Raw genomic sequence first — 15,471 nt, forward strand, 5'->3', positions numbered from 1 at the left:
AATTCTAAATTAAGTCTTGATCAATACTAATTAAATAATATGATTCCATATTAATATATTAGAACTTATAATATATTAATATAAATCATAAATATACTATTCTCAAAAGACTATCCATTTAAATTATGTCGGTGAAGTGCAACCCAAATGGACCATGCCGGGTCGAGTCAAGTACATACCAAATATAGTTATGGACTTAGACATTAATCTAACAGGAACAGCAGCAAGAATAGTAGCAACATGGACTGTCACTGTTTGATGTTTTTTGGAGGGCTCCTGAGAAGACTGGCCCTTTCGTTTGTTCCAAAACTTCTTCTTTCCAACACTCGCCTTTGGTGGTTCAGGAGCAGTTGTTGCTGAATCAAGATCAACCCCGTGATATATTAGGGTCTGCGTCAGGCACTTGGCGCTGTCAAAAGTAGATGGCTTTGTAACCAAGACATTTCCTTGAGTTGGGGGCGTCAATCCCCAAATGTACCTCTCTATTTTCTTGCTTTCCGGGGTGACCATTCCTAGACAGAGGAGAGCCAGATCACAGAATCTAGTTGTGTAAGAGGAAATGTCAGAACCCTTCATCTTCAGGTTCGAGAGCTCGTGCTCTAACTTCTGCATCTCGACCCTTGGGCATTACTCAGCAAGCATGAATTCTTTTCAGCGTTCCCAACCCATGGCATTCGCTATCGGCAGGTTTAAGGATTTGACTTGACGATTCCACCAGGTCAACGCTCTGTCGGTGAAGGTGCAGGCGGCGAACTTCACCTTGTTTGCCTCAGAACAAGCGCAAATTTCGAAAATGGATTCAATCTTCTCAAACCATCAGGTTAAGGCAATGACTCCTCAATTGCCATCGAAGGATTTAGGTTTAGCGTTCATGAAGTCTTTATAGGAACACTCCTTCTGGTGTCCCTGACCACCCTCAAGATTAAGGGGATGGGTACCACTTCCCGATCCGCTAGAGCCGCCAGAATTAATCTACGACATCACGGCTGTAACTGCTACCTTGAACATGGCAGGATCGAACTGAGGAGGTGGTGGTGGCGGTGGGTCATTGTTCTTTCTGTTGGGTCTCTTTCTGGGAGGCATCTTGTTCTAAAAATAATCAGGAAGAAGAGGAGGGTAAGTCGCCTAGATCTTTGATTCAAGAGATATGAAAAAAAATATATCTCAACCTGATAGATAAAGTGTTCTACTAAGCGATAAACAGAGAAAGGTTACCAATGCAAGTAAACTATCGCTAGGAAGAAATAAGTAGCAACACTTGGAATGAAACTCTACACTATATTCGGATCTAGCTAAAATACTCCTATAGTATTTTAAATGTTGTATGTTTTGCTCTATCGATATCATGATGTATATAACTTGGTAAGTTTTGTGCTTGCTGCCACACCACAATCACTCCGAGACACATGTTGGTCATGTCTCAAATAAATATAGTTGATCAGGCTATATTGATCGCAAACATGATTACATAACTACCCAGGTTTAACCGCAGTGTCCAACATCCAAATACTTTTGTTTTGTTCTACTTTTGATACTGTTTCTGGTACGTATGAATACTTGTATACTTCTTATAAAATATTTATATTTTAAAAACATACTTTTAGTTTCGGAGTGCTTTGGCCCTTTTAGTGTTTATAGTTGTATACCATGTAAGGTTCGGTATACTTAGTTCACTATAAACAATAGCTCTGATACCAATCTGTCCCCAAACCGGAACGGCGGAAACGTTCGGGGGTGGATGACGTCATATGTAGTATCACAACAATTGCATCATTTAATCATAGTAACCACAACCATTACATTGAATACATATATGAAATAGTATTTACATCTGTTGTGATTCTTGTTCTTATACATCAAAAGTATAATAAAAAGAAAAAGACACGACTCTATACGCTTCGTCTTCTCAAAAATCCAGGAGGTACGTGTCTACTGATTTCCTGAGAATACAAGCAGTTTTGAAAGAGTATCAGCATAAATTTGGTGAGTTCATAAGCGATGTTTTTGTAATCAAAACATGTTGATGAATCCGTGAAAATGTTCGTATGTTTTCAAGAAAATCCAATATTTTCTTTAGTAAGAGCATGATAATACTATTTCCTTCTATCACCACTTAGTTCATACTAGTCACGTAGAAACCAATATCGAACAAACAGTGGAATATGTGGATCTACCCTAAGCCCACAACCAAACAAGGAACAAGAAATGAGGCGGAAACCACATACTCCACAGTCTATCGAGTATTCTTCATACGTAACCCTGATGCATAAACTAAGGGGTTATAGGACTAACTATGAATGTTTGTTACTGTATCCTTTGTAGTATATGAAACATATTAGTCTGTATGCTTGGTTACTACTAGTATGTATAGTATGTACAGTTTGAAAAACCTTGTCTACCACCAGTCTGTATAGTTTGTTTTATTATTTAAAATAAAATCAAGTAATGTATCTCTGGAATCCTTCAGTGTAATGTATAATAGCTCTATTAATGAAAATAAAACTAATGAAGAATGAAATCCCATAAACAAAGGTTGGTTTATACTATTGTGAGTCGTATAACCATGCTTGATATGACCTAGTGACCTTTACGATGTTCTTCAAGTGTCGGTTAAATGACATTTGTCACCCCAGGCATGCCTGTCTAACTGTAGCTAGCAGTTCAGGTGTGGGATTGTCAGTCCCGAATAGATCTATTCACAAATCTCACGCTCTCCCTCCAGGAGACTCTGGTTATACTATGATAGGATTTAATTCAGTACACCAAAGGGTACAATTTTGAAGATATTGTCTCACAATCATGTACTAACTAGTTTACATGCAATATTGTTCTCTTGTATTTGAATCTGTGTGTACACTGTATAGGTAATAATTATACTTAAATAATTATTAAATGTTGTGCTCTTGTAGTAATGTATATCATAAACTAAATCTATCATAGTTTATATGTTTACCCATGTATGAAATCTGAAACGGTAAAATCTATGCATTGAATTCCCCAAACTATACCCATTATAGTTTGCTTGAAATGTTTTGTACTTGATTTGTAAATTGTTCTGAAAACTATGCAATTGTGTTTTCAAGCTGAAAGCGTCCCTTATGCTTAACATAGTACAAAAGGGATAAAATGTCTAAATATTTTTATAAAACATGGGAAAATCGTTTAACTGTATCAATTGCATAAGTTTTAAACTCGTTAAAATCATTTGTGTTTGACTTTTATTCCCCCCTGAAAACATTAAAAATCATTAAAGTGTATGGGTATGAACTCGCCGTTAGTCGTGTACAAGCGTTGAATCAACAAACTGAAATGAAGACCCTCGAGTTGTAGTGTGGCACTTAACGAAATCCTAATAACAATTAAATACATATATGTATCTAAATTAGCGATTTCGTTAGATAAAGTGTTAGGAAAACACTTGCTTTCGGTTAAGGAATGTTACCGGGACTTGATTAAATTGAGGAAAGTGGGTTTTCAGTCAATTGCACCACTTAGGGAGTGTATTCGGCCGTGAAGGGAGTGTACGGCCGTGAACCGTGTATGGTCGTAGACTGCCTCTCGAAGGGTGTACGGCCTTTGAAGGTGTACGACCGTGAACGAGTGTACGGTCAATGAAGATTTGCGGTTTTGAAGGGTGTACGGTCGTACACTTAAGAACAAGGGTGCTGGAATCGATGAAAAACGTGTTCTAGATGCTCCGAAATGACCCTCAATGGTGATTCTCGATGTTTTCCGGAAGAATAAGGGTGTTTTTAGGGGTGTACGGTCAAGGGTTTAGAGAGAGAAGGAGTGAGTGTTCGGCTAGAAAAGTGTAAATGAGGGGCAGGGTCTCGTATTTATAGGGGTTTTCGTGGTCGGTGGTGGGGTCCACCCGACGCTGGCCGTAAACAAGTGTACGGCCGTACACGGGTTTACGGTCGTAAACTCAGTCAGGCCAAAAACCGTTTTATTTTTCGAGAGAATTCGGGTTTTTTTCGCGCGATCTTTGGTTCCGACTCGTATAAAAATTTAATTATATAAAACTAGATGATTTTCTAAACCAAGAGGTTTGTCGGAAACTTAATAAAATTCAAATTTTATTAACGGAATTCAAATAACGGAAACGAAAAAATGGTTCGGGTTGTCACACCAATCCACATCAAGACCCTAGGGGTTGTAACTTCCCTGTTATGCATACGGGTCTTGTGCTTCCAGTAGTACGAGCCCATACTACATTCTGCACCTACCTCTATATGTATCAGAAGATAATCACAACAACCCTAACAACACACACTAGAATATGCATACACCTTATTCTCACTTCCTAGAGAAAGGCTAAACATCCCTCGACTGGTCGAATTATTGCGTAAATTGTCTACACACGTCACAGTTTCATACACACCATCACAAGGTAAAGCTTAAAAAAACACCATTTTTATAAACAGAAATAGAACCATTCAAATCATTAAAAAAATATCTGAAACCTTGTCTGAACAATACATGTAAAGAAATAATGTTACATGTCATTTTTGACGAGTAGCAACAAATTATTAAATCTAAACAAACATCACTACTAAGCACTTGTCCATAAACTCCAATCTTGGTGACATGTGAAGATCGCCTATTCCCCAAGATCAAGTTCATTCTACTGTGCTCCACCTCCTCACTTCTTCTTAGCCCCTGTAAATTAGAACAAATGTGAAATCCACATCATGTATCAAAGACCCAAGAACAATAAGATGATGAGTTATTAGATTAGGATTTTTAATAAAAGGTTTAGTTACTTTTAATAACATTATACTTTTAATGAGAATTAATTGTCCTATCAAATCCATTCAGCTAACGACCCTCCAATAATCAAGGAAGCGGTGCGTGAGAGTGGATACCTATTCAACTACCATTTTATAGGCATATTCCTTATACTCCCTTATAGACTAGTTTCATGAATGAGGCATACTAGTGATTTGACTGACTTAGTCTTATACATATAGTAATAATTAAGATTTTAATTTACATATAGTATAAGGTGCATTTTAAACTTTTTAAAAGACTAGGATTTATATTTTAAATTTCGAAATTAATATTCAATTAATTAAATTTAAAATAAATTAATAATGATTTAATTATTAACAATTAAATAAATTAAATCAGTTAAGGATTGTCTAATTAAATTAATCAAATAATTTAATCCTAATCCTTACCCTTTAATTTTAGAAAATTAGGGTATAGGATTTATCCAATTTTATAATTATCCATTTTAATCAAATTAAACTAATTATCAAAATATGGAAACCCTATAAACCTACCATTTTCAAAATTACTTGGGGAGGAAGGCTAGGGTTTCAAAACCCTAGCCCTAAATTTCGAAATCCAAGGGGTGGAGGCTAGGGTTCTTAAAACCCTAGCCATTGTCGAAAAAATGGCCTCTTAGGGTTTAATTTCAATAAACCCTAATTGATCTATTCTTCTATTATAGCTATTCAACAGAAAACAAACCAAACGCTCTGATATCGTTGATGTGATTTAGGTAAACAAACAAAATCAAAACCCTTAAGTTTGCATGCAACCTAGATAGGATCTATGTTTTCTCTATTGAACGTATAACTAAGAACATCAAAAAGAAACCTGGAAACCCTACGATATTTTTGAAATTTATATGAAAGGTTTTTAGGATTACATACCCTTTAGTTGTTATATCAAACAACTAGAATTCTCCTTTGTTGATATCTTAGAAGCAAACACCACAAGTGTCGTGCCTTTAATGGAATCACACCCACGCTAACAAGAGGATAATATAATAGAGAGGAGGGGGGAGGCAATATTTCGTCCAAGCCTTGAGAAGAGAAGGAGTAACTAAAATATGGGACCAAAGGGTTCCTTATATAGTTTAGGAAACTTGGTGCCAAAGCTAGGGTTTAAGGGATAAGCCCTAAATTCCTTTGCTTGGTGACCAAGCAGCCTAATCCCTTATACAAGGGCCTTAGACGAAAACTCTTAGGCTTGCCCTAGAGATTTTTGTCCACTTCATTCCATGAGGTTCTAAAGCATTCATTTCTCAACTATCAATAAATAACCAAATAGTCCATGTACTTTTAATTAATCCAATTAATCCGAAAATTAATTCCAATTAATTTCTGATTAATTATTAATTAAATGATATGATTTCTAAATAATATATTATTTTCATCACACATTAATAAACCATTTATTTAATATATTATTCACATAATAAACTAATCTCTCTCTCTAAAATCATCATGACCAGTTGCTAGGTTTGAGGGCAACCCAAAAGGACTGTGCTACTATCAATTCAAGTATATACCAATTTTAGTTATGGGCTTAGACACCTAAGTTCTTTGTCTTAAAATTCTTATTTTAAGTAGTACTACGTTTCTCTTTTTCCAGAAGTCAATCATTCTCTGCATAATTTTGGACCTTGTAATATCTTACACGTGGTAGACTTTCATTTACAAATAAAGTCATATCTCTTTCATACTAAGTCGGATTTTTACAAAGCTTATATTTTTTTGGGGATCGTGGTAACAGGTATATTCTAAAAATGCAAACCAGCTCTTCAGTTGATACGATTTTTTTGTGCACAAATTTTTGAGCCTAAAAGTTGATGAAATTTAGAATTTGAGTATATTAAGGGTTTCAGGACCGCCCTTCTTATGTTTTAGTATTTTATCGTTAAGTACTAACGGCAGTTGTTGACTTATCTTTCTGGATTGTCACAAAGACCCCTTCCCTTTCCCCTTCCTTTTTGTTTTCCTACCCATCGGACGGACAATTCCTTCTAACTCGAGCTTGTCATCATCATTCAAATTTAAACCGACACGAGCATTAGAAGAAGTTATGTATCCACCCGACGTCGTTTCTATTAGTTTTCTTACTTTTCATGCACGTAGTTTGGCTTCAAATTCTTTCCATTTTGGACTACAAGATAACACTTTCCAAAGGTCATTAAACTTGAATGGCTTTTCGGTGTCCTCATGATACAAATGATACACTTCTTGAAGAATTTCTTCATCACCTTGACCACTTCTCCTTTGCGTTTTTAGGTTGTTATACAACCTGCTCATCTTTGAAACACTCATCGCGATTTATCGAAACTTTGGATTTGGTTGGTGTTTAGTACGGTAGCCATCACCACCACCAATTTCTATGCGAAATCTTTCAGTAATGTGTAGCTAAAAGTGATCAATTAAATGTGCATCCTCCAAAATGTTGACCCAAGCTTATGTCAATAATAACCCTTCTTTCGTACTCCACCCTTTAGTATCGACCTTTGTTTTATTTGTCATCGGTTCTTTTACCTTACGGTGTTGAGGGGGTTGAGTTTCCTAATTTGTCATCCGACTCGTCGATGGTTTGAGTTTGAGGATTGTAGGATGGGATTTGGCTTTGTGGTGCAATATGGGGTTGGTTTGGTAAAAGTAGATTAGGAAAAGCGACGAAGTTGTTGATCATGTTAGGGGTAACATTTGACACTCGAACGAGATAGTATTGTTGAATATTTTGGTATTGAAATTATAGATGGGTATCAAGTTTGGGACGGTAAACTGATGGATCAAAAGCTAAAATGTTTCTAGTTAGTATTGTTAAACTAGAAACACAAGATTTTCTTCTTTTGGATTTTGAGCTTGGATTGTTGGGATTCATTTTTTTTTTTGTTAAAATAAATGAAATAGAGATGAATTGGTAGAAGATGACGTGATTGTAATAATAGAATAAAATGAGTATTTATAGGGTTGTAAATTGGTATATATATATACCGTTACTTTTGAAATCAAATCATTTTTTATTTTTTACTGTTTGAATTAAAAAAAAGAAATTAAAAGAAATGGTCGTTGGCCAATCACAACAAAAGAGAAACTATGGCAGGTAAGGTTCCCGTTTGAAAATAAATCGCTCACAAACCGCACCGAGAATATAGTGTTTCCTAGTACGGTTCCTAGTGAGCAACCATACCATTCGGTTGGTGAAAAGCCTATATCACATATAGAAATAAAATAATGAAAAGCCTATTAACACCTATATAAATAAAGAGTTGATATTTTCATTTAAAAAAAGTTAGTTCATTCATATAAAATATATGTTTTATCAATTTATATGATATAATATAACACCTATATAGAAATAAAGAATTGATATTTTCATTTAAAATATTCTTATAAAATATATGTTTTATCAATTTATATGATATAATTGTATTACTGTGCGCGGATCTAGCACTCCCCATATCAATATATAATTGGATCTTAAATTTTTTAATTTTTTTGAAGAGCAAGGGTCTTGATGTATTTAGAACAAACTTGAGGGACTTAATTACAACTCAATGGGAGTTATGAAACAAAGAAAAACCCCAATGCTCCACATAGACTCCTTTCTGAAAAATATCATGTAAAGCGTGGAGACGGAGTCTGAAATCATCCAGAGGAGAACAAGAAGATAAAGCGAAGGTGAATCGTAATTGATCTGCTGCGAGGTCTCCTCATCAATGGCGTCGACCAAATCGAAAACCTCGAATTCAAAGAATTATTCGGAGAACTCAGGTGTTAACACAAGAGTATGGTTCTATTCGTTGTTGCTTACAATTCAATATGGTGCTCAGCCTCTGATCTCCAAACGCTGCATCGGGTAAGTTTTTATCGCCTGGTCATTTTGCATGTGATCTTAAGTAAAAAGTAACTTTAGCCATATGATCGTTGAGATTTTGGGGTTCAACTTTTTTACTTTTTGATTTGACTGATTCAGTATTGGTTCTATTTTGGGTACTTTTATCACTTCACTAGTGGATTAAGGTGAAACTGCAAAATTGATGTAGAAGCTAAGCAGAACAGTATAGTCGTAAGTTCTGCAAACTTATTTAAAACGCTATGATAACCTTTTATGTTGAAGGTACCTAAGTTCTATCATGCAATCCACACAGTTCACAGCTTGTTTTTTGCCATCGGTGTTTATGTGATAGGATTGGGTTATGATATACCACTATGGGAGATTAATAGTTATATAGCCTTTTCAACTGGATAGTGATAGATATTTCTCAGATGGTGGATTTGATTTTAGTAATCTTACTTTAAAATTCATTGTGTAGATTGGACTAGGTAGGGGTAGTGCATATTGTTGGTGTTGGAAGAGCTAATAGAGGGTAAGAATAGATGAGCTATCAATTTGCAAATGCATGTAAATAGTCACATAATAATGATCTGAAGTATTAGAAACACTTATTGAGGAGTGGATCTTGTGCTCTTTTGGAATGATAACATTATTCCCTTGACAATTGGATCAACTCAGATTCTGTTTGGAGCTATCATTGGTTTAGAAGTCTATCATTCCTAAAAAGTTATGTTAAAAGCAGACATAGGCATTTTGGATGTATGAATATAATGGGGACAAGACTTAATCCTGTAAGCTATAAATGAGTGTTTCTTTTTAATTAACTCAGAACAAACGACTTAATAGTGATAGTCAGGGAAAGGAGATTTTACTCATCAAACCCTATCTTTTTACAAATCTGCCCTTTCTAACATCATTTATCCAAACAACACTTAATGGGGGAAAAAACGAACCATGGCCTTAGTCATTGAAAGCTTGTAACAATTCTGTTTTTTAAAAGATCTACTCAACTATATCATTGTGCTTTCATTCTTTACTTATTAGAACATTATACCTTGAAAAATCTTCTCAACTCTAACATTATAATCTGATTGTTATTTTGCTATTCCTGTAGGAGAGAAGTAATTGTGACTTCATCTGTTTTGGCATGTGAGATAGTAAAGGTAGATTCAATTATTCATTACATTATTGTTACATCTTGTATATATGTTTTAATTCATGCTTTTTTTTTTTAAAAAAATATATACACATTGTAGGTTATTTGTGCAGTGTGTCTCATGGCAAAAGATGGAAGTCTAAAAAGAGCAATGAAGGAATGGACTTTGATTGGGTCATTAACTGCATCAGGATTACCTGCAGCTATCTATGCACTACAAAACAGTCTGTTACAGATTTCCTACAGAAACCTTGATTCTCTCACTTTTTCAATGTTAAACCAGACAAAATTAATTTTCACAGCATTCTTCACATATATCATATTAAGGTATTATACGCTAGATCATCCTAAGATACATGTTTTCAGTGTTTGTAAATAACAGAGAAATTATAATAACTGAGTGCAGACAGAAGCAATCTATTCAACAAATTGGTGCCCTGTTCATACTTATTTTAGCAGCTGTTCTTTTAAGCATTGGAGAAGGATCTAGAAAAAGCTATGGAAGTGATAATCGTGATGAAATTGTTGTTTATGGAATTGTTCCAGTTTTGATTGCTTCTGTACTTTCGGGTCTTGCTTCTGCTTTGTGCCAATGGGCATCTCAGGTTTGTTAAACTTCCCTTCTTATTTATTATTATTGTTATTATTATATAAAAAATTTAGTAATCTGGTTTTCCATGTTAATTTTAGGTTAAGAAACACTCATCATACTTGATGACAGTAGAAATGTCAATAGTTGGGAGTCTTTGTTTGTTGGCAAGTATTTCCAAGTCTCCAGATGGTGAAGCAATGAGACAACATGGGTTCTTCCATGGGTGGACCCCACTTACCTTGGTAAGAATCTCTTGTAGCTTTTCATTATTTTCAACAATGTTTCTTAATTGTTATACAAATTGCAATTGAGTAAATTACACTAATGGTCCCTATGGTTTGGGGTGATTTGCACGTTTGGTCCCTAACTTGTTTTTTTAACTCGGAAGGTCACTATAGTTTGTTTTTGTTGCGCGCTTGGTCTCTGTCTTATCTAAAAACTATTTTGCCCTTGGCTTTTTAATTTATTTAAATAAGATGGGGTAGGTGAGGTGGAAGTGGGGTCGGGGTGTGTTTATTTAAATAAATTAAACAATCAAGGGCAAAATAGTCTTTTTAGGTAAGACAGAGACCAAACGCGTAACAAAAACAAACAGTAGAGACCTTCTGAGTTAAAAAAATAAGTTAGGGACCGAACGTGCAAATTACCCCAAACCATAGGGACCATTCGTGTAATTTACTCATTGTAATTTGATATTTTCCTTTTGTGTTTCTGTTTCTGATTTTTCAGATCCCTGTTTTTGTGAATGCTGTTGGTGGGATTCTTGTGGGCCTTGTGACATCATATGCTGGTGGTGTACGAAAGGCAAGTTTTTCATAATATATTTTATTTCATTTTTGTTTATGAGAAAAAAATAATAATAAATAAATAAAGTGCATTGTCTATTTTCACGCAGGGTTTTGTGATAGTCTCTGCTCTCCTTGTTACTGCTTTGTTGCAATTTGTGTTTGATGGAAAACCACCTTCAATGTATTGTCTTTTGGCTCTTCCACTTGTGATGACCAGCATTTCAATATACCAAAAGTACCCCTACCAAATCAAAAAGAAGGAAGCCTAGTTACTACTTTTTCATGTTCTACAACACTTTTTGATTTACAGTTTATGTTCTTTACTATCTTTCATATTCTTTAACCATGTCGTAATATGTATAATATTTTTGATTAACCTATGGAGAAACTATAGTGAAAAGAAAAAAAAAAACGCACATGTGATTGTTTTTCTAACTATGTTTGTTCTAGCAGTAGTAAGGATGTGAGAATCTAAGGATGTGAGAATCTATAACTGGGGTTTTGAACAAGGTACATGAATTAAACAAGATAGTCTTTTGTTAATACGGATTAAACTAATATAATTATGTTTGGTTTAAAGCCATTTGTGTTCAACCAAGTTTGTGGTAGTGAGAGATTTCAAGTGGAGATTGCATATTAGAGCATTCAAGGTCATCAATCTCAAGCATAATTTTTCTTTTTTGTCACATTAACTTTATGAAACAAAGATATATTAACTTAAACCTTTTCACATCATTGACCATTTTGATTTTTTTTGGGAATTTTTATACGTACCCCCAAATTGTTTTGTGTACCCCCATATGAATGTAATAGTATGTTTTGTGTACCCCCATATGAATGTAATAGTGCCAAATTGTTTTGTGTACCCCCATATAAATGTAATAGTGCTTGTATCATAAAACACCCTTGTCTAAGTTTGTAATTTTTACATAAACATCATTTATTTAAAATGAAATATTACACGGAAAAAATGTTTAATTAAAACAGAAAATTTTACAATTAAATTAAGCATTTTCAAGGTTTTTCCCGAAAATATGAAAAATGATAAGTTCTTACGTGTATAGTTAAACAAAAATACTAAAATATTTTATTATAATTAAAAGCTTAATACTTATTAAAAGAAATTAATTCCTTAATAGATAACAAAGATTCAACGTTTAACCTATAATTAAGAAATAAAATAAAATATTATTAATTAAAGAGAGGGTTAGTTATATTAGAGATGAATTCAGAAAGCTTTTCATATTGAACTAGAGAAGGATCCCCGCTTTGCGGGGGTTGGAAGCCATAAATTGATTACAGGTGGAAAGCATTCCTTAATTTTTTCGCTGTACTGTTTTTAATTCAATGACATAGGTAGGATATCTCTAAATATTTCCATAACTAAATATTACTCCGGAACGCAATTGAATGCAAATAAAAAAAATTAAACATGGTTATCAGCAAGAAATGTCAAAAAAATTGAGGAAAAGATTCCAAACAAACAAATGAGATAGAAATTTTAATTTGCATAGTCATCCTCAAAGCCCAAATTGACTGTCTGTAACTTGAATCTAGAATTTTGTATGATCTCAACCAGATTAGAAGCCACTTCAGTAGTGTGCACTGTTGTTTTCTTCTTTAACTGTAATAAGAAATAGGATTTGAGAATGTGTTATTATCAATGTCAGAATCAAATCAATACATATACAAAAAGTCAGCTCACCTCAACGCTTGCAATAACCACAAGAACTTGGACTTTTAAGTTTGAAATGCCCTCCGTCTCCTAAAAAAATTAAAGGGATGAACATTTGGATATAAACATCAGAGGTTGAGACAGATGCCTCAAAGATATACACAAAATCAATTCATGGAAGGGAGATATATTTGTTTGGCGGTAACTATAAAATACTGGATGAAGTTGAAGATAATGTTTGTTGTTATGAATCCAAGTTCTTATAAAGATGAGGTTATTACAGATACTCAACTCGTCTCTATGACTCTATCCATTGTGTTCAATTGCAATTGAATTTCAGTATACTTTTATTCAAAGAAGAAGGTAAACATGCTTGCCATATTTTCCACTTTGAACTAAAGTTTTGAAAATAGAACATAAAGTCAAGATTTTTCTTACATTATTAGATTTCGGTTTGAGACCTCCAAAAAGCAACTCGTGATTTTTTTCCACTGTGAAGCACCTCCTATATAAACAAACTCCATCCATCATTTATGAATCCCAAATCAGTTTTCTTTTGTCGGCTTAAGTGAATAATTCATAAATATTATCTAATTAAGTTGGGGTAAGATTACAAATTTGTTTAAAGAAGAAAAAGGGGAGAAAAATAATGCCCGTTTGTAGAACCAATTTTGGTGGGCTGGCTTCTGGAACACAATGAAGACCAAAACTTCAAGAGTTTTCAACTTTCTAAATTTTGATCAACAAAGTCATTTATTTGGAAAGTAGGTATGTTTTTTACAACTATATTAATCATTAATATCACATATATCATATGTTTATGGTGCGCAATACGTGATAGTGTATAGATAAGACTAACTTGATAAAGTCTCTAATCTCTCTATCACGCTATGACTGCATTAGAAAACCCAAATGTCAACACATCATTCGTCCACAGGTTCTGTGAATGGTGTTGAGTCAACTAATAACTCAAACAACACAATCAAGTCTTTCATAAATGAACCCAGAAAGGGATTTAGTGAAGATGTTGAGACATACAGAGATGATAGAGGACGTATATGGGTTAGCAAGGTGAGAGCTATGGAATTCGTATGACTCGTGATCTACAAAGGAACTTCGATCTAATAAAAGAGATCGAACATGATAAAGCTAAATCAGTTGGAATGTTTAATGACAGAATTACCTATTGTAAAGAAACAGAATTCCCAAGTAAACTTGTTGAAAAATCCAACGTTTCTAGTCCTTCATATTAGGATCCATTCGTTTTCACCAACAAAACAAACTTGGAAACTGTCCCAAAAACCCCAAACAAAACCCATTTTCCAAAAAAAAAAACCTAGTTAACCTTTCAGAAGGGATTAGAGGGATGAGAAGTTGATTTTACTAATTGACCTACTTCTTCGTTTTTCCTGTTCAGACATGGCGACGGTGATGTCTATGTTTGAAACCGGAAATCCAATTAACAAATCACAAAAACCGAACATACCCGTAACACCGTAAAAATTTAAACAATTTTTCACTTTTTGCAAACCATAAAATATCAATCACATTCATTTTCAAAACATTGTATCCATACAAACCCCAAGATCAAAAACATATAAACTCCAATATGCCTGTGTACGAATCATGTCGGCGTCTTCCCGCGATCATCACCGGTACCTGAAACACATAACACATAGCACTGTAAGCATAATTGCTTAGTGAGTTCCCCAAAATACCACTCTAACACATAATTGCCACTCGAGGCTATAACTCTGTTGACCCTCTGGTCAATGTGTCTAAGTGGGGCCCTCCAGCCCCAACTCTCTGTGGGCCTTCTGGCCCTAACTCTATGGACCCGAAGGTCCTTACTCTGTGACTCTGAATCATGCATATCACATATCACAATAAATCACAACACATAAATAACATACAAATACCCTAACACATAACTCTAAAGTACTCTGTCACATAACTCTGTTACCACACTATGTAAAGTATAGTGAGAAGACTCACCTCAGATGTCTCGGTAAATCTCTGACTCGGTAGAAATATGGCCTAGCCTCCGCCTAGTCACATAAAGTAAATACTCTCATAAATATAACTCTCGAGACTAGACTCAACCCTTTCTTGGCACCCTCAGAAGGGTAAAAGACTATTTTACCCCTCTCTTGACTCAAAGACCCCATTGTTGACCAAACCCTAAAAGTCAACAAAAGTCAACGGTCAAACTTTGACCCAACTCGTCGAGTGCACTTTGGCGACTCGGCGAGTATACACATGTCCACTAACTCTTTATTCTCGTTTGGCGTGTCGAGTCCCTCTTCTTGCCCTACAAGTCACACCTGGCATGAATCGCGGGTCCACCCCGACTTAACTCGCTGAGTCCCAAGAACAACTCGGCGAGTTCCGCCTTGAACTCCAGTCCTCTAATCCCCCTCTGACTCACTGAGTTATTCCCCCAACTCGGAAAGTCTACTCGCTGAGTGATTTACGTGAAACCCCAACCCTACTCGCCGAGTCTGATCCTTGGACTCGACGAGTTCATGCCATGCACAAACTCTATTGACCTCCTGAGGTCAGATCTGTGCCCCTAATCCATAGATCTGGCCTTCCCAAGCATGAAAGTCACGTAAAGTTCGAAATTTGATGCTCATATATCAATTAAATGGCATCAATCGGT

The 15,471-nt window shown here is 35.0% G+C and overlaps 1 protein-coding gene and 1 long non-coding RNA gene across 2 annotated transcripts; one reads left to right on the forward strand and one right to left on the reverse strand.

Moving 5' to 3' along the window:
• Positions 1 to 8,351: 8,351 nt before the first annotated feature.
• Positions 8,352 to 11,569, forward strand: LOC111876624 (UDP-N-acetylglucosamine transporter ROCK1). The gene is made up of 7 exons (XM_023873171.3): positions 8,352 to 8,619; positions 9,713 to 9,761; positions 9,855 to 10,081; positions 10,161 to 10,359; positions 10,445 to 10,588; positions 11,076 to 11,150; positions 11,242 to 11,569. The coding sequence occupies exons 1-7, from the start codon at positions 8,480 to 8,482 to the stop codon at positions 11,401 to 11,403; spliced, it is 996 nt and encodes a 331-aa protein (XP_023728939.1). The 5' UTR covers positions 8,352 to 8,479; the 3' UTR covers positions 11,404 to 11,569.
• Positions 11,570 to 12,386: 817 nt separating this feature from the next.
• On the reverse strand, positions 12,387 to 14,258 carry LOC122197784 (uncharacterized). Its single transcript, XR_006191460.2, has 4 exons — positions 13,993 to 14,258; positions 13,248 to 13,314; positions 12,840 to 12,899; positions 12,387 to 12,758 (listed from the first exon to the last, which is right to left on the reverse strand). It is a non-coding gene; the product is annotated as an uncharacterized LOC122197784 (long non-coding RNA).
• Between the last annotated feature and the right edge of the window lie 1,213 nt (positions 14,259 to 15,471).

Source organism: Lactuca sativa, chromosome 4, assembly GCF_002870075.4.
Source record: "Lactuca sativa cultivar Salinas chromosome 4, Lsat_Salinas_v11, whole genome shotgun sequence".
In the NCBI taxonomy this organism is placed as follows: domain Eukaryota; kingdom Viridiplantae; phylum Streptophyta; class Magnoliopsida; order Asterales; family Asteraceae; genus Lactuca; species Lactuca sativa.

Coding starts and splice junctions, on each gene's coding strand:
- LOC111876624 (XM_023873171.3), top strand. CDS start 8,480: ATGGCGTCGACCAAATCGAAAACCTCGAATTCAAAGAATTATTCGGAG. Junction 9,762..9,854: donor TGGCATGTGAGATAGTAAAG/GTAGATTCAATT, acceptor TACACATTGTAG/GTTATTTGTGCAGTGTGTCT. Junction 10,082..10,160: donor TTCACATATATCATATTAAG/GTATTATACGCT, acceptor AACTGAGTGCAG/ACAGAAGCAATCTATTCAAC.